This window comes from Garra rufa, chromosome 21 (assembly GCF_049309525.1).
Source record: "Garra rufa chromosome 21, GarRuf1.0, whole genome shotgun sequence".
Lineage (NCBI taxonomy): Eukaryota > Metazoa > Chordata > Actinopteri > Cypriniformes > Cyprinidae > Garra > Garra rufa.
The window spans coordinates 2,887,029-2,911,888 of NC_133381.1; the positions used below are offsets into that span (position 1 = coordinate 2,887,029).

Below are 24,860 nucleotides of genomic sequence, written 5' to 3' on the forward strand. Positions count from 1 at the left end.
TACTAAAACTGAAAACAATTGAAACTAAATAGAAATATAAAAAAAGAGCATAAAATTTCTAAAAGGAAAATCTAAAAAATCAAGAATATAAATAATGCTCATTTATAATGCTGTTCTTTTGAACTTTCTATTCATCAGTGAGTCCTGAAAAATAAAATGCATCAGTTTCCACAAAAATATTGTGCTGTACAACTGTTTTCAACATTGCTAATAATCAGAGATGTTCCTTGAGCAGCAAATCAGGATATTAGAATGATTTCTGAAGCATCATGTGACACTGAAGACTGATGTAATGATGCTGAAAATTCAGATGCGCATCACAGAAATCAATTAGAGTTGAACAGATATTCACATAGAAAACAGATATTATGCATTATATATTAATAATATCTCACAATTTTGACACAGATTTTCTGCTTTGGTGAGCAGAAGAGACTTCTTTCAGAAACATCCACGAATCTTCCTTTGTGACTTTGGTTGATTGTGTTTGCAGAAGTACGAGCAGGATCTGTTTAAGATGGCCATGCCGTGTCTGAGTGCCATCGCTGGAGCTCTGCCGCCGGACTACATCGACTCCACGCTCAGCACCACGCTGGAGAAACAGGTGTCTGTGGACACGCAGGGAAACTTCGACCCCAGACCCGTAAACACAGCCAAGTACGTCACACACAGAGACTGGGTTGAAACGTATCTCATCTGACAGTTGTCTGATGTTCCTGTTTTCCTCTCGCAGCATCTGCCTGCCGGAGAAGCTGGAGTACATCGCCAACAAATACGCCGAACATTCCCATGAGAAATGGGCTGCGGAGAAGGTGAGAGAAACAGCAGCTGCTGAAATAATCATTCAATAAATGAGATTCACACTAAACTGATCAAACGTTTGCTGTCAGCTGATAAATGTGGAAATAGAAACGTTTGTTTGGTTTAGTGTTTCGATACCGAAATTTTGACTTCAATACGATACCTGACTAAAATATCTCCATACTACAACAAGAACATAGAATGACAGGTAGAGTACAGTTTATTTCCAAATTCCACTTTTTGTGCTGTTTTCATTTTTCTGGGTTTTAAATTTGTCTAGATGTCTACACTGCAAAAATGCTTTTCGTATTTTTTATTTTTTTTGTCTTGTTTCCAGCAAGAGTATCTAAAAATTCTTAAATCGAGAAGGATTTTCTAGACAAGTAACAATTATTTTCTTGTTTTCAGAAAAAAAACAAGTCAAAATTAAGGGCGTTTTTGCTTGAAACAAGCTCAATAATCTGCCAGTGGAGTAGGAAAAATAATCTTGTTTTCTGTTTAAAATCAGATGTTTTTGCTTACCCAATTGGTAGATTATTTTGCTTGTTCTAAGCAAAAAATCACTTCATTTTGACTTGTTTTTTCTGAATTTTTACTCATCTAGAAAATCCTTCTTGATTTAAGAATTTTTAGATATTTTGGCTGGGAACAACACAAAAAAAATGTAAGTAAGAAAAGCATTTTTTGCAGTGTAACTAATTGAAATCATGAAACTTACACAAACAATACAACAGCAATTTCCTAAACGTTTAACAAAAAATACATTTTTAAGGCCCTATTAAATATGTTTTATTGTATGTTGTATTATGTTTATTGTTATTTTTTTCCCATTTTAGATTTTACTAGATTTCTAATTAATTGAAGCAATTTCTTAAAAGTGTAACAAAAATTTTAAGGCCTTATGAAATATGTTTTATTTTTATTGTATGTTGTAATGTTTATTTAAAAAAATGTATTTTAAATTTAAAATTTTTGTAAATGTCTAATTAATTGAAATCATAAGCAAAATTTAGATTTTTTTTTAAGGCCCTATATAGTATGTTTTATTTTTATTGTATGTTGTAATGTTTTTTTATTTTTTATTTTTTTTTTCTGGATTCAAATATTTTTTTCATTTGAATTTTTTTTTTAGATATCTAATTAATTGAAATCATGAAACTTCACATCAACAGCAATTTCTAAATTTTTAAGGCTCTATAAAATGTTTTGTTGTAATATGTTTATTTTTATTTTATTTGAATTTTTCTAGATTCCGTTTTTTCCGTTTTAAAATTTTCTAGATTTCAAATTAATTGAAATCATGAAATGAATTAATTAATTAACTCAGTTTTTTTAATTTAATTTTTTTTTTGATTTCTAATTAATTAAAATCATGAAACTTACACAATTCAACAGCAATTTCTTTAAAGTTTAACAAAAAATACATTTTTAAGGCCCTATGAAATATCTTTTATTCATAGTTTATTTTTCTGGATTTTTTTTCTAGATGTCTAATTAATTGAAATCATGAACAAAAAATTTATTTTTAAGGCCCTATGAAATATGTTTTATTTTTATTGTATGTTGTAATATGTTTATTTTTATTTTATTTTTATGGATTCCATATTTATTTTTTTATTTTATTTATTTATTCAGAAATGCTGTCGTGTGTATTTACAATTTCCTTCTAAATAAATTCTGGTCATTTTTTATTTCTGGTCTTTTTTTTCTGGTAGATATTCCTTAAATATTGTTTGAATAATATTAGTTTTTAGTAGTAGTAGTAGTACTATCATTACATTAAATAATTTTTCTGTCAAGTAAATCTGAACTTTTATGACTGGGTTGACATTTTCCACATTGCTTTAATCATAGGTCCCTAAACAAACAGTGATAATATGGCTCTTATCAAAATGCATTTTTAAAGTCCCAGTATTGTACCGTTTTTAAAAGCAGGGTGTGGCGATACCTTTTTTAGTAGCGGTATACCGTCGAAACACTAGTTTGTTTCGTCTTCTGTGTTCAGGTTCTTCTAGGCTGGAAACACGGAGAAAACATGGATGAAAAAGCCAAAACTCACCCGATGCTGAGATCCTACAAAACCCTGACAGAGAAGGTACAGAACAGACACATTTATCCTTGAGATGTCTGTCATCATCGTGATGTTTGTGTCTCAGCGCCAGCGTCTGTGTGCAGGAGAAGGAGGCGTATCGCTGGACGGTGCGCGAGTCTCTGAAGAGCATGCTGGCGATGGGCTGGAGTGTGGACCGCACCAGAGAAGGAGAGAGCATGTTCCAGCAGAGAGAGATGGACAAGCTGCGCCGCATCTCTCAGGTGCTCTCACTTTACTATCAGTTGTTTGCTAACTGTCTAAATGCAAAGATAACATCGTTTTATTTTTATCTGACAGCCTCCGATTAGACCCTAAAGTGTGTGAGGTCAGTTCAGAAACACAAACACATTGACAGACGTTTGATTGTTGTTGTGTTTTCAGGGGAACGGCTTCAATCCAAACCCACTGGACATGAGCTCCGTCCTTCTGTCCAGAGAACTGCAGGTGACCAACAACAGCTTAACATTCATTTGTGCTTCAGCTAATGCTACGAGACGACACTTATTATCACCACTAAATACTTTCTTAAACTCATTATTTAGTAAGATGGACAGAAGTTAGAAACATGCTAGCAACATGCTAATCATGCAAGAAACATGCTAGAAACATGCTAATCGTGCAAGAAACATGCTAATCGTGCAAGAAACATCCTAGCTACCTTCTAACCATGCTAAAAACATGCTAGCAACATGCTAATCGTGCAAGAAACATGCTAGCAACCTTCTAACCATGCTAAAAACACGCTAGCAACATGCTAATCATGCAAGAAACATGTTAGAAACATGCTAATCGTGCTAGAAACATGCTAGCAACCTTCTAACCATGCTAAAAACACGCTAGCAACATGCTAATCATGCAAGAAACATGCTAGAAACAAGCTAATCGTGCAAGAAACATGCTAGCAAACCTTCTAACCATGCTAAAAACATGCTAGCAACATTCCAATTGTGCAAGAAACATGTTAGCAACATGCTAATCGTGCAAGAAACATGCTAGCAAAACATGCTAATTGTGCAAGAAACATGCTTGCAACATGGTAATCATGCAAGAAACCTGTTAGCAACATGCTAACCATGCTAGCAAGATGCTAATCATGCAAGAAACATGCTAATCATGCAAGAAACATGCTAGCAACCTTCTAACCATGCTAAAAACATGATAGCAACATGCTAATCGTGCAAGCAACATGCTAATTGTGCAAGAAACATGCTAGAAACATGCTAGCAACCTGTTAATCATGCTAGCAACTTGTTAATCATGTTAGAAACATGCTAGCAACCTGTTAATCATGCTAGAAACATGCTAATCGTGCTAGAATCATGCGTGCAACATGCTAATCATGTTAAAAACATGCTAGCAACATGTTAATCGCACAAGAAACATGCTAGCAAACATGCTAATTGTGCAAGAAACATGCTAGAAACATGCTAGCAACCTGTTAATCATGCTAGGAACATGCTAGCAACTTGTTAATCATGTTAGAAACATGATAGCAACCTGTTAATCATGCTAGCAACTTGATAATCATGCTAGAATCATGCATGCAACATGTTAATCATGCTAGACAAATGCTAACAAATTGGCTATCACGTTAGAAACATGCTAGCAACATGTTAATCGCACAAGAAACATGCTAGCAACATGCTAATCATGCAAGAAACATGTTAGCAACATTCTAATCATGCTAGCAATTGGCTAATCATGCTAGAAACATGCTAGCAATATGCTATCTATCTATCAAACGTTAAGCTTTTAAAACTACTCTGAACTTCAAACTATTTCAGACAGAAATCCCTCAAACTTGAAACTTTTAAAACTTGGAAATCTTTTTACTTTTTGAAACTTCTTCAACTTTTTTAAACCATTTAAACGTTTCTATCAAACTTTCTGGTCCAGCTTTCTCAAGCCAACTTCAACATTGTTTGTCTTGACCGATTTTTTATTGTGCACTTTGAGTGTGAGCTGAGGGTGTTTTGTGTCTTGTGTCCTGCAGTCGATGGTTGAGGTCGTGGCTGAGAACTATCACAACATCTGGGCCAAGAAGAAGAAGAGTGATCTGAGCAGCAGAGGTTAGTTTCTGTGGTGTGGAGTGTGGAGTGTTGTGAGGATCAGGTGTAACGTGAGGTGTGTTCTCTCAGCCGCAGGAGGAGCTCATCCGCTGCTGGTGCCCTACGACACGCTCACGGCCAAGGAGAAGACCAAAGACAGAGAGCGAGCGCAGGATCTCTTCCGCTTCCTGCAGATCAACGGATACGCCATCAGCAGGTGTGTGCAGCTATGTGTGCGTTCACATATGTGTCACACGTATGATGACTGAGTGGAAAGCTGACGCTGCTGTTGTTGTTGTGTTCCAGGGGTCTGAAGGACATGGAGCAGGACTCGTCCTCAATGGAGAAGCGATTCGCCTACCGCTTCCTGAAGAAGCTGCTGAAGTACGTGGACTCTGCGCAGGAGTTCATCGCTCACCTCGGTTAGTAAAAGCACTTCTCACAAGATTTCTTCTGTTCGTCTGAGAGCAGAGACGCTCATTCTGTCACAGATTCATAAGTTAATCTTCATGCTCTCACTCGTTTCAGAGGCGATGGCGTCCAGTGGAAAGAACGACAGATCGCCACATGAACAGGAAATCAAGTTCTTTGCAAAGGTTTGAGAATGATCTCTACGTCTGAATGAATGAGGCTTAATACACAGATTTAATGTAAATGTATTTAATTACACACACACACACACACACACATATTTATACATGTAATGTAATTGAATTTTAATTATATTGAATGTGTAAATCTGTGTGTGTGTGTGTGTGTGTGTGTGTGTGTGTGTGTGTGTGTGTGTGTGTGTGTGTGTGTGTGTGTATATGTGTGTGTATATATATATATATACCATATTAGTATTACCATATTAGACCTTATAATTATTATTATTATTATTATTATTATTATTATTATTCATTATATTATTAGAATTTTTAAATGTTAATTTAAAAATATTAATTAATATTAATTAATGCAAATTAATGTATGTATAGCCATATATATACCATATTAGTATACCATATTAGACCATATTATTATTATTATTATTAATTATATTATTAAAATTTTTAAATGTTCATTTAAAAATACTAATTAATATTAATAAATGCAAATTAATGTATGTATAGCCATACATATAACGCATATATATATATATATATATATATATATATATATATATATATGTAGCCAAACTAAGTTTAATTTCCTGTTTACCTGTTGTCTTTCCTGAAGGTGCTCCTCCCCCTCATAGACCAGTACTTTAAAAACCACTCGCTGTACTTCCTGTCATCGCCCACTAAGAATCTGAGCAGCAGCGGATACGCGTCGAACAAAGAGAAGGAGATGGTGACCAGGTGATGAACGGCTCATGTCTCATAATGATAGAAATATACTCTCAGAAACACTTCAGTTTAATTGATCTCTTCTCTCATGGCACTTCATTCATAAATCAGGCACATGCTGGTTTATCTGGTTTATGATTGATATTTTTGTAGCTGCTTCTTCTCTCCTCACCTGTCTAAGCTCGCGTTTCTTCCTTCCTCTCGCTGTCTCCTCACTTCCCGCTGCGTTCTGCTGGTCTGTAGTCTGTTCTGTAAGCTGGCCGCTCTGGTTAGGCACAGGATCTCTCTGTTTGGTAAGATCACGCGTCTGTCTGACGGTCTCTGCTGCTCATCGAGGCGCTGCTTCTCAGTGTTTTCTGCTGTGTGTTTGCAGGAAGTGACTCCACCACGATGGTCAGCTGTCTGCACATTCTCGCTCACACGCTGGACACCAGGTACCACCTCACTTCCTGTCTTCAGTACACTCACAATGCATTCACAATCTGTGGACTAGTTTCAGATTCTGTGAATAATCTTTATTTTACAAAATGGTCGCAACTTAATGTTACTCAAATAAAACTAAAAACTAAATAAGCTTTCCATTGATGTATGGTTTGTTAGGATAGGACAATATTTGGCTGAGATACAACTCTTTAAAAATCTGCAATCTAATGGGTGCAAAAAAATCTAAATATTGAGAAAATTGCCTTTAAAGTTGTCTAAATTAAATTCTTAGCAATGCATATTACTAATCAAAAATTAAGTTTTGATATATTTACTGTTTACAAAATATATTTTGCATACGTTTTTTGGCACTCGTATAACTCAATAGATCAGGAACATATTTTTGGCACTAATGACGCTCCATACGCACCAAGGCCAAAAATGACCTGAGCACAGAACGTCTAATATCTCTTAAAAAATAATTGTAAAAAATCAGAAAAAAGCAAATGCTGTGTATTTTGAGGGTCTTAACGCATGCAAAGGTTTAATTTTTCACATTTACTTAAATTGAGTACATGTGAAAAAAATTAAGTTTTGAATAATACAATGTTTTTACATCAATTTACCTCTTTATTATGAATTTAAAATTTGAGAAATTCTTTCATTTTAAATTACATATGAACCACAACAAAAAACTATGATTAAAAATAAATATATATTTTTTAACATTGATAAGTAATTTTATTTGAATACATCATTGTATGAAATTTATAAGAACGTATAATCTGAGAATTACCAGTATTTAACCCTATTGGAATAAATCAAATTTAATTCAATATGTAACTCATGATTGCTCAAAAACAGCCAGAATTTATGAAACTTGCATATGTAAAGTTTTCAGACAAAATTAATTCTATTTACTTGCATAAACTTTCACTTTCAGATGAAAAAAATGATCGGTCTTTCATGTCACAGTGGTTCATCAGTAGACGTACAATGTTCATGTTCATCAACAAAATTCAGTCCAAAAGTGACTGAGATGGGGAGAAAAAGAGAAATGTATTTTGCATTAGTTTTTTGGCACTCATATAACTCCACAGGTAATATTTCAGAACATATTTTTGGCACTAATAGCACTCCATACACCAGGTCAAAAATGACCTGAGCACAGAACGTCTAATATCTCTTTAAAATAAGTGTAAAAAATCGGGAAAAAAATAAATGTTGTCTATTTTGAGGGTCTTAACGCATGCAAAGTTTGTTCACCCACAACAAACTATGCAGTTATCTACTTCTGAGTGCTTTATGAGGGTTCGTGAAGCAGATGAAGTAGATCAGACGTCGGATGTGGTGTGTGACTGAGATGATGCTGTATAAGGGTTTCTCTCTCAGGACTGTGATGAAGTCCGGATCAGAGCTGGTCAAAGCAGGTTTGAGGACGTTCTTTGAGAACGCGGCTGAGGATCTGGAGAAGACTCTGGAGAACCTGAAGCTGGGGAAGTTCACACACTCACGCAGTCAGATGAAGGGCGTCTCGCAGAACATCAACTACACAACCGTGGCTCTGCTGCCTATCCTCACCGCTCTCTTCGAGCACATCACCGAACACCAGTTTGGCTCCGACCTGCTGCGTGAGTCAGCGCACCACAACAACAACACACAACACAACGCATGTCAGCGTTAGGCCAAAGTGGAGATTGTTCCACTTAAGGGGAGACACTGCAGGCAAAAACATTTTTTCATGCATCTGTCAAGTTTAAGATTTTGGGCTTTTTGGTTTTTCACAGTGTTTTTTCAGTCTAGTGGAATTAAAACACCCAAAACACACTGTTAAGTGTTTCTTTTAAAGCACTTTATCTGTTTGTGTCAATAGATTTCAATTACAAAGCATATTTTTTAAAGGCCATGAGTTTTTTTTTTCTCCTACACTGAGCCATAAATCTCCACTTCAGTAGCACTTACACACATCAAACTTTACATTTTTTTTCCCAGTCTATATCTTGAAGGTTTTTACAGAGGGATTTGTTCATATATAATTTTCTTGATTTTATACAACATTTGTAAAATATATATATTGTTTTCTGCCTGTTCTAAGTATTTTCTGAATTATGAAGTGACAAAATAAGACTCACAATTCTCTCTGTAAAAACATTAACTATAATATGTCAAAAAAATGAATAAGAATTTTGAAACTTCATCCAGTGTTTAGATTTTTTGTACTAGAAATATATGCAAATTAGCACATATTTAATTAAATAATGCCTCATTTGCATATTAAAACCTAACATTTAGAAAACTTGTAATACATAAAATGTTTTGCAATTATCAGTGTAATCAATCAACTGAGGAAGTAAAGTGATAACTATTAGTTTTTTTTTACCCTATTCACCTGCAGTATCTTGCCTTAAAAGTAAATGCTGACCTCATGTTGACTTTATTTGCTTCCGTAATGTTCTTTCCAAATAATTCTGGATTTATTGAACCATTTATAACATTATTTGTGACCCTGGCCCACAAAACCAGTCTTAAGTAGCACAGGTATGTTTGTAGCAATAGCCAACAATGCATCATTAAAAAAATCATTAGGATATTAAGTAAAGATCATGTTCTATGAAGATGTTTTGTACATTTCCTAGCATAAATATATCAAAACTTAATTTTTGATTCGTAATATGAACTAAGAACTTCAAGATTCCCTCAGATTTCAGATTTTCATATGGTTGTATCTCAGCCAAATATTGTCCTATCCTAGCAAACCATACATCAGTTGTAAGATTATTTATTCTCAAATTAAGAAAAATCACCCTTATAACTAGTTTTGTTGTCCAGGGTCACATTTATGATGATTATAAAGAAAAAAAGTTGCTAAATGATATACTGGACATGTGAAACTTTACCTTTCATTGGTTAATATTTGTTTTTTGTTTTTTTTAGGGATGCACTAAAATGATAATTCTTGGCCGAATACCGAACACGTTTTTTCATGTTTTTCCCCCATGCCAATTTTTGTCACCATTGCTTAAACTAAATAGCCAATATTTGCTTTTTACAGTTTTGTCTTGCTTTTCAAAGAAAAAATCAATTACAAAACAACAATTTAAAAATATTTACTTAACACTGAACATTTGTAACATTCTAGTAGACATTATAGCCTACCAACAAACCACAATTTAACTTGAAAATAAATAAGTTAGTGAAACAATATGCTTTGGCCATTTTTAAGAGGCCCTTCTTGAATCAGGCATGTGTTTCTAATGTACAAATAAATGCAGCCTTGCTGAGCAAAGGAGAATGTTAGAATAAATGTATTAATAAAGCTGTTGGAATTATTTTTGTGTTACTTTGTTTTATTTTACAGAACAACGGTAAAATGACAATACTAACATTTATAAATGTTGACTTTTATTTTGTGGTAAACCCGCAAGAAGACCTCAGTCCTACTTTTTGCAGACAGCAGCAGATTTCTGAATAATTCTCATCTTTGGCCTTTGAACCCTGGCTAAGGAGCTTGGAATGATTTCTGCGTCTTTCTCGGACAATTTTAAATGCTTCCACACTGACCACATGTTTGCTGCATTAGTGCACGCCTCTATTTGATCACGTCACCTCATTGTTTGCTATCATTTATTCAGCCTTTTCACTTATTCGGTGCATCCCTAGTTTTTTTTTTTTTTTTTTTTCTTCAAAGCAAAATATTTTCTAAAGGATGAACATGATGTAAAGTAAATAGGAGAGGCAGTAAATGTCATTTATGCTGACTTTGACATGTCCCTGTAGCTGTTATTTAGTGATGAAACATGTTGTTTTGTCAGTGGATGATGTGCAGGTGTCGTGTTATCGAATCCTGACCAGTTTATACTCACTGGGGACGGGGAAGAACATCTATGTGGAGAGGTGAGCACAAGCTGGATCTGCATTTTAATAAGTGTGGCACGTTTGACATGTTCTTATGCCACATTTCTGTGTGTGTGTGTGTGTGTGTGTGTGTGTGTGTGTGTGTGTGTGTGTGTGTGTGTGTGTGTCTCAGGCAGCTGCCGGCGTTGGGCGAGTGTTTGGCGACTCTAGCCGGTGCGATGCCCGTGGCGTTTCTGGAGCCGCAGCTCAACACACACAACCCCTGCTCCGTGTTCAACACCAAGACGTCTCGAGAACGAGCTCGTGAGTAAAACACTCCTCTGACGCTCTACACTTACTAGGGTTTACTTAGTAAGCACATAATGTCTCGTTTTTGATGCCGTTTTTACTGTACAGATGTAAGTTCTGATACTGATGAGCTTTTTTTGAAAATGTAACAACTTCAAAACTACTTAAAAGCCAATAGACACATCTGCAACACATCAGTTTAACACTATATTCATGCACCAAAAACAATGTGAATCATATTTGACCATAAACCTTATTTTATCATTTTTATTTATTATAATCACAGTTAAATTTGTTTTCTCCCAAGTTCTTATTATTGTAGTGAAAAAAATCTCATTCAGTCTCATCTGTTGTAGTTTGTGATAATATTTACATTATATTTTTATATTTTGTTTTTATTTTAATTTTAAGGTTGTAGTTTTTTTTGTATTTTTGTAATTTTTTTTTAGTTTTTAAACATATGTAAACTTAACATATTTTTAAAAAATACAGAAAAAACTCTAATGTTGTGAAATATTATTTCAATTTAAAATAACAGTTTTCTATGTGAATATATTTTAAAATATATTTTTTTCTGATGTGCAGCTGAATTTTCAGCATGATTAGCAAGTTACTAGCATGTCATTAGCACACTTTTAACATGATTCTAGTTGCTAGGCTTGGCTAGATAGTTAACAAACACTAAAAGGTTTTCCACTGATGTATGGTTTGTTAGGATAGGACAATATTTGGCCGAGATACAACTATTTGAAAATCTGGAATTATCAAAATATTGAGAAAATCACCTTTAAATTTGTCTAAAAGTTCTTAGCAATGCATATTACTAATCAAAAATTAAGTGTTGATGTATTTACGGTAGGAAATATCATCATGGAACATGATCCTAATGATTTTTGGCATAATGAAAAATCTATAATTTTGACCTATACAATTGTTGGCTATTGCTACAAATATACCGGTGCTCCAGGCTGGCATTAATCAGTGGTGTGTGTGTGTGTGTGTGTGTGTGTGTGTCTGTGTGTGTGTGTGTGTGTGTGTGTGTGTGTGTGTGTGTGTGTGTGTGTGTGTGTGTGTGTGTGTGTGTGTGTGTGTGTGTGTCTGTGTGTGTCTGTGTGTGTCTGTGTGTGTGTGTGTGTGTGTGTGTGTGTGTGTGTGTGTGTGTGTGGGTGTGTGTGTGTGTGTGTGTGTGTTGTTCAGTGGTGGGTCTGCCGGAGTCGGTGGAGGAGGTGTGTCCGGAGATGCCTCGTCTGGACGGTCTGATAAAGGACATTAATGACATGTCAGAGTCCGGGGCGCGTTACACGGAGATGCCGCACGTCATCGAGGTGGTTCTGCCGATGCTGTGTAACTATCTGTCCTACTGGTGGGAGAGAGGACCGGAGAACCGACCCGTGTCTCTCTGCAGCACCACAGTCACCTCAGAACACCTCAGCCTCGTCCTGGGGAACATCCTCAAGATCCTCAACAGCAACCTGGGCATCGACGAGGCGTCCTGGATGAAGCGCATCGCAGGTGAGTCATGATGCATCTGTATCAGTGTTGGGGGAAACGCATTACAAGTAGCACAAGTTACGTAATAACATGACTTTTTCCAAGTAACCAGGGAAGTAATGCATTACTTTTTAGTTGACAAGAAAATATCTGAGTTACTTTTTCAAATAAGTAAAGCCAGTTACTTTCCCCTCATTTATTGATTAAAAGCTCTCCTGTCCTCATGTTGAGAGAAATCAAGAGTAAGATGTTACTTTAGTTCTAGAATAAATGTGAACATGCATTAATTCATCTCACTCACTAAAAAAACAGATACAGTGTTCTTCCAAATGAATAAAAACAGTGAAATCCATGCAAACCTGCAATAATTAAATATGTTAAATAATACAAATATCCTTTATGTATTTAATCCCATTTTATTAACCGATGTCTTTGTTGCCGACCTTCGATGATCCAATTCATCCATACTAATAAGCAGAAATTACTCAAGACAATCTAACATTTGTTTTCTTTTTCTTTTTTATTTCTGAAGAGTTGACATTTTGTCTTCTGCGGTCGACTGTACAGACGTCAATTTACTTTTCTCTAAGGTGTGAAAAGGCTTTTACATTTGACACAAATAGAACTTTTCATATTAAAAACAAACAAGCAAGCCCTGCCCAGATTTAAAAAGTAACGCAAAAGTAACGCAACGCATTACTTTCCATAAAAAGTAACTAAGTAACGTAATTAGTTACTTTTTTAGGGAGTAACTCAATATTGTAATGCATTACTTTTAAAAGTAACTTTCTCCAACACTGATGCATCACATACTTAGTGTGTAGTGTACTTCAGAACAGGGCTGTAGTGTGTGACGTGTGTGTGTGTGTGTGTGTGTGTGTGTGTTGTAGTGTACGCTCAGCCCATCATCAGTAAGGCGCGCGCTGATCTGCTGAAGACGCACTTCCTGCCCACGCTGGAGAAGCTGAAGAAGAAGACGGTGAAGGTGGTGGTGGAGGAGGAGCTTCTGAAGGCTGACGGCAAGGGCGACACCCAGGAGGCGGAGCTTCTGATCCTGGATGAGTTTGCGGTGCTGTGCAGAGATCTGTACGCTTTCTACCCCATGCTCATCCGCTACGTCGACAACAACAGGTGACCTCTAACAAACACAATACACGACTGAGGATCTGGACTTTTATTTTTTAATTTTTTGTAAAAGTATTATTTATTTTAATTTGATATATATTTTTTATAAGTTTTAACATTTTATTTATGGGTCAAAGATGTTAAGATATCGGCATCAAAAGCGTCCATAAAAAGCATGTTAAACGTGAGTTAAGTGTCTACTTTTAAAGTTTCAAATCCGTTTTTGGAGAATAACACGTCAAAATTTTTCCTAAATTTTTTTTGGGGGGAAACAACAACAGTTTAAAGCAGTATTACACTTATTGTTTTCATGCTTAAACCCTTTTTCGTCTTTGGCCCTTATACTTTTTTTAAATATTTGTATTTATTTATTTATTTGTTTGTTTTTCATTTTGATTATTTTATTTTAAAATGAGTTTTATTCAGGAATTATATATTGAGGAATTCATTATTTTTAATTTATTTAGATTTTACATTGATTTAGGTTTTTTGATTATTTTTTATTTTGATATACACAACAAACCACAACGACTGATGTCATCAAGACTTTTATTATTTGTGTTTTCTTTTTGTAAAATTATTTATTTTAATTGTACTTTTTTATGATTTTTTTTTATTATTATTTTGTACTTTTTAATTAAATTATAAATTATTTTAATTTCACATTTATTTAATTATTAGCTCTTTGTTTTGATTGTTTTTAATTTTAAATTATTTATTTTAGTTTTAGTTTTTGATTATTATTGAGTGTTTTATTTAGGTTTTTTTATTTTAAAATTATCTTAGTGTTGCATTTTTATTTGAAAGTTTTTACTATTAACTTTTTTATTATTAGCTTTTTTTATTTAAATTTGTTTATTTTTTAAATAATTTATTTTAATTTTATTGATTTATGTATTTTTTATTATTTTATTATTTATTAAACATGATTTAATTAATAGTACTTGTTTCTCCGTTTTTTTTTTTGTTTGTTTTTTTTTGACATATGTATGATTTAATTTTTTTTTGTCAACTTACAAGGTCCGGTTTGTAAAGCGTGATATACCTGATGAACTGAATAGAGTGAGATGTAGATGCAGATGTAGTTGCTCTGATCTCTGATCTGCTGTTCTGTGGTTTCAGGTCTCGATGGCTGAAGGAACCGGATGCAGATTCCAATGAGCTCTTCAGGATGGTGGCAGAGATCTTCATCCTTTGGTGTAAATCACATGTAAGGGTCTATAATGTCACATTATGGGGGTCTCATTAAAACCAGTGGTATTTTACTCACACATTAAGAGCTAAAGATGCTTCACTCTCTGTGTTTCTCTGCAGAACTTCAAGAGAGAAGAGCAGAACTTTGTGGTTCAGAATGAGATCAACAATCTTTCATTCCTCACTGGTGACAGTAAAACAAAGCTGGCGAAGGTAAGAGTGAGAACCAACTCAAACTGCTCCCAGATCAGCTGCAGTCACATGACTTCAACACACATAAATATCAGGATGATGCTGAAAATTCAGCTTTGATCACAGCAAAAAATTACATTTTAACACAAACTCACATAGAAAACAGCTGTTCTGAATTATAATAATATTTCACTGTTGCTGTATTTTCGATCAAATAAATGCAGCCTTGGTGACCAGAAAAGACTTGATTTAAAACGCTATTGTGCGTCTGATTGTTTATGGTTGAAGGATAATGATATATGAGCTGCTGGTGAAGGCAAACCTGAGCTTCAGATGGGCAGTTGTTTTAATCTTTCATTGCACATTCCCCTTCATAAATGGACACTAAACCTGTCATTAATTACTAATATCACACATGAACCCCCCTCATATGTTAATACGTCACTAGATCATCAGTGTTAGATTTGTTTTCATAAGAGAACAAATGAAGCTCATAAACCTGTCACACATACTCAGATTGGCCAAATGCATGTGTTCTTTAATGTAAAGCTATATTACCAGAACTTATTTTAATTTAACTTTTACGTTTTTTGGTTTGTTTATTATTTTAAAAAGATTTTTTTAGATTGAAAAATGTACTTTTTAATTTTTGATTTTTGATTTTTAAATAATTTTACATTTTTATTTCACATTTTTGAATGTTGATTCATTTTTGTAACATTTTAGTTTTATATTTGCTTTAAACTTGTTTGATTTTGATTTTGTATTTTAAAGATATGTTTATTTTAAAGATATTTTTTTATTTTACATTGATTTTATTAATAGTTTTTATTTTAAAATGATTTTATTTATTTTTTTAAAAATTATTGATTAAATTTTTGTAACATTTTTGTTTTACATTTTTGTTTTGACTTTGATTGTTTTGTGTTTTAAATTTATGTATATTTATTTATTTATTTATTATTTTGCATTGATTTAATTATTTAATTATATATATTATATAATTATATAAAACAGTTTTTATTTTAAAATAATTTTACATTTTTATTTCCAATTTTTAATTGATGTTTAATTTTTGTAACATTTGTTTATGTTTTAAAGTTAAGTTATTGTTTATTTTAAAGTTATGTATAAATAACTTTATATTTGAAAGTTATCTATATTTATACTTAAAATACGTGTATATATATATTTTTTTTTTTTACATTGATTTAATTCATAGTTTTCGTTTTAAAATATTACCTTTTCATATCACTTTTTTGAAAAATTAAATTTTTATATTTATAAAAATAAATACATTTTTATTTTGACTGTTTGATTTTGATTATTTTACTTTTTAAAGTTTTATATAGATGTATGTATTTTTACATTTTACATTTAATTTCATTATTAATTTTAATTTTGATTTGTTCAGTGGTTTGTTGATATTTGTTTTGAGATTTAATGTTTATTATTCTTTTTTTTTTTTGTTTGGTTTGGTTTTATTTTAAAATGAATAATATTCATGAATTATTTCAAAATTTTTATTTATTTTTATTTTACTTTTTTTATTGATTTCATTTTTAAATGATTTATTTTTATCATTTTAAATTGTTTAATATTTTTTTTATTTTATTTTAATGATTGTTTTTCTAACAGAACTGATATAGCTTTCGATCCAGTAATAAAACACACATTAATAACCCAATACATTGAATATCTCACAGGAAATGCAAAGTATTACTCAAATCTCGCAAGCAAACTCAGTCTTGTTTGGATTGACTGTATTTATTTAGTAGTTTTCCCCATATAATCACTACCTTTGATCTGGTTAATCAGTGATTTGAATATTTTCTTGAGCATTTCCTGTGTGAATGTCTTGCTCTAACTCTTGTTCTGTCTTTCTCCTTCATGCACAGTCATTCCTACCCAAGGTACAGTGAGTGTGCATGAGCTCTAATCATGTCTGTCTATCTCTGTCATGTTTGTCTGCAGCAGCGTCAGTCAGATCAGTGAACGCACGCGTGTCCTTTCAGCTTCATTACAGTCACAGCTGATTCAGCTCCGCTCTAGTCCTCGATCTGCATGAGCGTTTTACTGTCAGTTACTCTGGTTCAGATACGTTTACATGTGTTTGTTTTAGCATGATTTCTGGATTTTCTGAAAGTCTCTCAGTGAGTGGAGTTCTGCTGTCGATCTGTCAGGATTCATCCGAGAATATCACAAGAAACACAGCATTTTCATTTAAGTTTTGTGGTGGTGTTGGTGATGGTGAGAGCAGACGATGCCGTGGTTAAAGCTTGTGTGTTGTGTTTCGGTAGCGTCTAATGTCAGATGTGGTCGTCTCTGATGTCTCGATGTGTTCGTGTCGTTTGTCGGTTCTTCTGCTGCTGTGTGTCTTGTGTTGCCGTTTTCTTCTTTAACTTTTTTTTCCCTTAGTTTATGAGTAATCATCAGGCACCAGACGCTTTTGTACGGATGTCTTTGATTCCTGAGGAGGGTTTTTTGTTTATCAGATCAGTATTTGTGATGTAATATTTTTTTTAATTTATTGTCGGGTGTATCTGTGTCAGGCTGGAGGTCAGGATCAGGAGCGGAAGCATAAGAAGCGGCGAGGAGACTTTTACTCTGTCCAGACGTCTCTGATCGTGGCGGCGCTGAAGAAGATGCTGCCCATCGGTCTGAACATGTGCACGCCGGGAGACCAGGAGCTCATCCTACTGGCCAAGACACGATACGGCTTGGTACAGTGGTCGCTGGTGTCAATGGGGTCTGGGGTCACCACTGTGTGTGTGTGTGTGTGTGTGTGTGTGTGTGTGTGTGTGTGTGTGTGTGTGTGTGTGTAATTTGATGGTTTATTTTGGATTGTAGAGGGACACAGATGAAGAGGTGAAGGAGCACATCAGACAGAACCTACACCTGCAGGAGAAGGTCAGCCGTGAACACACCCACACTCACTCTCACAATCTCAAACTCACACTCACTCTTACAAACTCTCACAAACACTCACAAACACTCACAAACTCACTCTCACAAACTCACACACCCACAATCTCAGAAACATTTGCAAACTCACTCTCAAACTCACTCTTACAAACACTCACAAACTCACTCTCATACTCACTCTCGCAAACTCACACACCCACACTCTCACAAACACTCTCAAACTCACTCTCACAAACTCACACACCCACACTCTCACAAACACTCTCAAACTCACTCTCACAAACTCACACACCCACACTCTCACAAACACTCTCAAACTCACTCTCACAAACTCACACACCCACACTCTCACAAACACTCTCAAACTCACTCTCACAAACTCACACACCCACACTCTCACAAACACTCTCAAACTCACTCTCACAAACTCACACACCCACACTCTCACAAACTCACACACCCACACTCTCACAAACTCACACACCCACAATCTCAGAAACATTTGCAAACTCACTCTCAAACTCACTCTTACAAACACTCACAAACTCACTCTCATACTCACTCTCACAAACTCACACACCCACACTCTCACAAACACTCTCAAACTCACTCTCATACTCACTCTCGCAAACTCACACACCCACACTCTCACAAACACTCTCAAACTCACTCTCACAAACTCACACACCCACACTCTCACAAACACTCTCAAACTCACTCTCACAAACTCACACACCCACACTCTCACAAACTCACACACCCACACTCTCACAAACTCACACACCCACAATCTCAGAAACATTTGCAAACTCACTCTCAAACTCACTCTTACAAACACTCACAAACTCACTCTCATACTCACTCTCACAAACTCACACACCCACACTCTCACAAACACTCACAAACTCACTCTCATACTCACTCTCGCAAACTCACACACCCACACTCTCACAAACACTCTCAAACTCACTCTCACAAACTCACACACCCACACTCTCACAAACACTCTCAAACTCACTCTCACAAACTCACACACCCACACTCTCACAAACACTCTCAAACTCACTCTCACAAACTCACACACCCACACTCTCACAAACACTCTCAAACTCACTCTCACAAACTCACACACCCACACTCTCACAAACACTCTCAAACTCACTCTCACAAACTCACACACCCACACTCTCACAAACTCACACACCCACACTCTCACAAACTCACACACCCACAATCTCAGAAACATTTGCAAACTCACTCTCAAACTCACTCTTACAAACACTCACAAACTCACTCTCATACTCACTCTCACAAACTCACACACCCACACTCTCACAAACACTCTCAAACTCACTCTCACAAACTCACACACCCACAATCTCAGAAACATTTGCAAACTCATTCTCAAACTCACTCTTACAAACACTCACAAACTCACTCTCATACTCACTCTCACAAACTCACACACCCACACTCTCACAAACTCACACACCCACACTCTCACAAACTCACACACTCTCACAAACTCACACCCCCACACTCTCACAAACACTCTCAAACTCACTCTCATAAACTCACACACCCACACTCTCACAAACACTCTCAAACTCACTCTCATAAACTCACACACCCACACTCTCACAAACTCACACACCCACACTCTCACAAACACTCTCAAACTCACTCTCACAAACTCACACACCCACACTCTCACAAACACTCTCAAACTCACTCTCACAAACTCACACACCCACACTCTCACAAACACTCTCAAACTCACTCTCATAAACCCACACACCCACACTCTCACAAACACTCTCAAACTCACTCTCACAAACTCACACACCCACACTCTCACAAACTCACACACCCACACTCTCACAAACTCACACACCCACACTCTCACAAACTCACACACCCACAATCTCAGAAACATTTGCAAACTCACTCTCAAACTCACTCTTACAAACACTCACAAACTCACTCTCATACTCACAAACTCACACACCCACACTCTCACAAACACTCTCAAACTCACTCTCACAAACTCACACACCCACAATCTCAGAAACATTTGCAAACTCATTCTCAAACTCACTCTTACAAACACTCACAAACTCACTCTCATACTCACTCTCACAAACTCACACACCCACACTCTCACAAACTCACACACCCACACTCTCACAAACTCACACACTCTCACAAACTCACACCCCCACACTCTCACAAACACTCTCAAACTCACTCTCATAAACTCACACACCCACACTCTCACAAACTCACACACCCACACTCTCACAAACACTCTCAAACTCACTCTCATAAACTCACACACCCACACTCTCACAAACTCACACACCCACACTCTCAAACTCACTCTCACAAACTCACACACCCACACTCTCACAAACACTCTCAAACTCACTCTCACAAACTCACACACCCACACTCTCACAAACACTCTCAAACTCACTCTCATAAACCCACACACCCACACTCTCACAAACTCACACACCCACACTCTCACAAACTCACACCCCCACACTCTCACAAACTCACACACCCACACTCTCACAAACATTTGCAAACTCACTCTCACAAACTCACACACCCACACTCTCACAAACACTCTCAAACTCACTCTCACAAACTCACACACCCACACTCTCACAAACACTCTCAAACTCACTCTCATAAACCCACACACCCACACTCTCACAAACTCACACACCCACACTCTCACAAACACTCTCAAACTCACTCTCACAAACTCACACACCCACACTCTCACAAACACTCTCAAACTCACTCTCACAAACTCACACACCCACACTCTCACAAACACTCTCAAACTCACTCTCATAAACCCACACACCCACACTCTCACAAACTCACACACCCACACTCTCACAAACTCACACCCCCACACTCTCACAAACTCACACACCCACACTCTCACAAACATTTGCAAACTCACTCTCACAAACTCACACACCCACACTCTCACAAACTCACACCCCCACACTCTCACAAACTCACACACCCACACTCTCACAAACATTTGCAAACTCACTCTCACAAACTCACACACCCACACTCTCACAAACATTCACACTCACAAACTCACTCTCAAACTCATACTCTCACAAACTCACTCACTCTCACAAACTCACACAACCACACTCTCACAAACATTCACACTCTCAAACTCACTCTCACAAACTCACACACCCACACTCTCACAAACATTCACGCTCACAAACTCACTCTCAAACTCATACTCTCACAAATTCACTCTCAAACTCACTCACTCTCACAAACTCACACACCCACACTCTCACAAACATTCACTCTCACAAACTCACTCACTCTCACAAACTCACACACCCACACTCTCACAAACTCACACACCCACACTCTCACAAACTCACACCCCCACACTCTCACAAACTCACACACCCACACTCTCACAAACATTTGCAAACTCACTCTCACAAACTCACACACCCACACTCTCACAAACATTCACACTCACAAACTCACTCTCAAACTCATACTCTCACAAACTCACTCACTCTCACAAACTCACACAACCACACTCTCACAAACATTCACACTCTCAAACTCACTCTCACAAACTCACACACCCACACTCTCACAAACATTCACGCTCACAAACTCACTCTCAAACTCATACTCTCACAAACTCACTCTCAAACTCACTCTCACAAACTCACACACCCACACTCTCACAAACATTCACTCTCACAAACTCACTCACTCTCACAAACTCACACACCCACACTCTCACAAACATTCACACTCACAAACACTCTCAAACTCACTCTCACAAACTCACACACCCACACTCTCACAAACATTCACGCTCACAAACTCACTCTCAAACTCATACTCTCACAAACTCACTCTCAAACTCACTCACTCTCACAAACTCACACACCCACACTCTCACAAACATTCACACTCTCAAACTCACTCTCACAAACTCACACACCCACACTCTCACAAACATTCACACTCTCAAACTCACTCTCACAAACTCACACACCCACACTCTCACAAACATTCACACTCACAAACACTCTCAAACTCACTCTCACAAACTCACACACCCACACTCTCACAAACATTCACGCTCACAAACTCACTCTCAAACTCATACTCCCACAAACTCACTCTCAAACTCACTCACTCTCACAAACTCACACACCCACACTCTCACAAACATTCACACTCTCAAACTCACTCTCACAAACTCACACACCCACACTCTCACAAACATTCACGCTCACAAACTCACTCTCAAACTCATACTCTCACAAACTCACTCTCAAACTCACTCACTCTCACAAACTCACACACCCACACTCTCACAAACTCACTCACTCTCACAAACTCACACACCCACACTCTCACAAACTCACACACCCACACTCTCACAAACATTTGCAAACTCACTCTCACAAACTCACACACCCACACTCTCACAAACTCACACACCCACACTCTCACAAACTCACACCCCCACACTCTCACAAACTCACACACCCACACTCTCACAAACATTTGCAAACTCACTCTCACAAACTCACACACCCACACTCTCACAAACATTCACACTCACAAACTCACTCTCAAACTCATACTCTCACAAACTCACTCACTCTCACAAACTCACACAACCACACTCTCACAAACATTCACACTCTCAAACTCACTCTCACAAACACACACCCACACTCTCACAAACATTCACGCTCACAAACTCACTCTCAAACTCATACTCTCACAAACTCACTCTCAAACTCATACTCTCACAAACTCACTCTCAAACTCACTCACTCTCACAAACTCACACACCCACACTCTCACAAACATTCACTCTCACAAACTCACTCACTCTCACAAACTCACACACCCACACTCTCACAAACATTCACACTCACAAACACTCTCAAACTCACTCTCACAAACTCACACACCCACACTCTCACAAACATTCACGCTCACAAACTCACTCTCAAACTCATACTCTCACAAACTCACTCTCAAACTCACTCACTCTCACAAACTCACACCCACACTCTCACAAACATTCACACTCACAAACTCACTCTCAAACTCACTCTCAAACTCATACTCTCACAAACTCACTCACTCTCACAAACTCACACTCACTCCTTAATTCACAGAGTCACTGACTCACACTCACTATCATCACTGGAGTCTCTGTGTTCACACACAGTCTGCAGATCCAGCCGTCCAGTGGCAGCTCAACCTCTATAAGGATGTGATGGTGAAGACAGAGGACACTCCAGATCCGGAGCGAAGTATCGAGAGAATCCAGAGCATCTCAGCCGCTGTCTTCCACCTGGAGCAGGTCACATCATGTCATTACGTCACATTTACTCATACAAATATACAGATTAATATAATTTGTATACTGTGTTTTTAGGTCAAGGATTCCAAAACATCATCAGGCAAACACCTTTAGGCTCAGTTATCACCCTGAGAGTTTAAACTAATATTTAAAAAATTTAACAATACATAATTTACATTCACACTTCTCTGATGTCGGTTAATGGCCACATGACATGCTTATCTTGATTTTTAAATTTTATTCACATTTTATTTTTATATTTTTATGATTTGGTCAATATTGGACTTTTATTAAATTTTTTTGTATTATTCATTTTATTTTGACATTTCTATTTAAATTAATTACTAGTGTTTTATTTTGATTTTAAAATAGTTTATTTTTATTTGAAATTTAATAAATTATTAGTGTTTTGATTTGTTTCATATAAATGTCTGTCTGTGTTCAGGTTGAGCAGCCGTTGCGCTCTAAGAAGTGTGTTTGGCAGAAGTTGTTGTCTAAGCAGCGGAAGCGAGCTGTTGTTGCGTGTTTCAGAATGGCGCCGCTCTACAACCTGCCCAGGTAACACGTCTGGACTGTCTTTCTGTCTGTAAATGTCTTCTGTCATTATGTCATTTGATTCTGATCATCACATTGAGACCCAAACCATGAGCAGAGGCTGAACATCTGTGTGTGTGTCTATGTGTAAATGCATATATAGATTTAAAATTATTTGCTAAAAAATTATTTATATTGTTAAAAAAAATATGCATTTTAATTTTTTTGTTGTTTTTAGTAAGAACTTCATGAGTTCAATAAGCGAGTACAGTCTGTACTCCAATACTGATGTCAGATCAGTGGTTTGATTAGTAGGATGTGCTTTTATTTCTTGTCTCTTGTTTCCTCTCCTCATCACATCCCTGTTCTCAGGCACAAAATTAATAATTACTTCCTGAATTCGTACCGTCACTTTTGGCTGGGCAGAATTCACGCATTGAGTTCTGACAGTGACGGTCTGCTGGCTGTGCTAACGGTAATGTAGCGCTCAGAAAACGCTCGCTTTGCTCTCTCAAACTCCTGTTCCTGAGCCATGGTTTGGATGAGCAGTTAGATGAGCCCTAACTAACTAACTAACTAACTGACTAACCAACCCTCCAGCACTTCCTGTTTCCCAGGCTGCTCCCTGCTAACCTTGTCTGCTCTCTCCTCCTCCCGTCTCAGGCATCGCTCTATTAACCTGTTCCTCACGGGCTACCAGCGGCTCTGGATAGAGGCAGAGATGTACTCGTTTGAGGAGAAGCTAGTGCAGGATCTGGCAGTAAGTAATGATGGGTGATCTGGTGTAAGGTGAGCCGCTGGTTTCCACACGGGACTCTGTGAAGCCAAATGCGCTCTGAGCCCAGCTACTGCTAAAAGATGACTCAGTCCTATAGCAGACATGCACTGAATGCATAAAATATTTTATCTCTCACATACACTCAAACTCTCACTCACTCACACTCACTCTCTCACACCCACTCACTCTTTCTCACTCACTCACACACACACACACACACACACACACACACACACACACACACACACACACACGTACTCACACGTACTCTCTCACTCACTCTTTCTCACTCACTCTCACTAACTCACACTCACTCTCACACACTCACTCTTACACACTCTCACTCACTCACTCACACACACACACACACACACACACA

At 36.8% G+C, this 24,860-nt stretch overlaps 1 protein-coding gene across 1 annotated transcript in view; it reads left to right on the forward strand.

Moving 5' to 3' along the window:
- Window positions 1-24,860, forward strand: part of LOC141296225 (ryanodine receptor 3) — a 214,001-nt gene that overhangs the window by 133,057 nt on the left and 56,084 nt on the right. Inside the window, 24 exon segments of the mRNA XM_073827498.1 lie at window positions 494-657; window positions 734-812; window positions 2,807-2,896; window positions 2,977-3,114; window positions 3,275-3,337; window positions 4,887-4,977; window positions 5,032-5,158; window positions 5,248-5,363; window positions 5,470-5,537; window positions 6,163-6,284; window positions 6,516-6,565; window positions 6,646-6,706; window positions 8,088-8,326; window positions 10,508-10,589; window positions 10,723-10,853; window positions 12,036-12,350; window positions 13,220-13,460; window positions 14,577-14,664; window positions 14,769-14,861; window positions 17,393-17,563; window positions 17,691-17,750; window positions 23,035-23,169; window positions 23,615-23,727; window positions 24,367-24,463. Of these exon segments, the coding sequence (XP_073683599.1) occupies window positions 494-657; window positions 734-812; window positions 2,807-2,896; window positions 2,977-3,114; window positions 3,275-3,337; window positions 4,887-4,977; window positions 5,032-5,158; window positions 5,248-5,363; window positions 5,470-5,537; window positions 6,163-6,284; window positions 6,516-6,565; window positions 6,646-6,706; window positions 8,088-8,326; window positions 10,508-10,589; window positions 10,723-10,853; window positions 12,036-12,350; window positions 13,220-13,460; window positions 14,577-14,664; window positions 14,769-14,861; window positions 17,393-17,563; window positions 17,691-17,750; window positions 23,035-23,169; window positions 23,615-23,727; window positions 24,367-24,463 (2,934 nt within the window).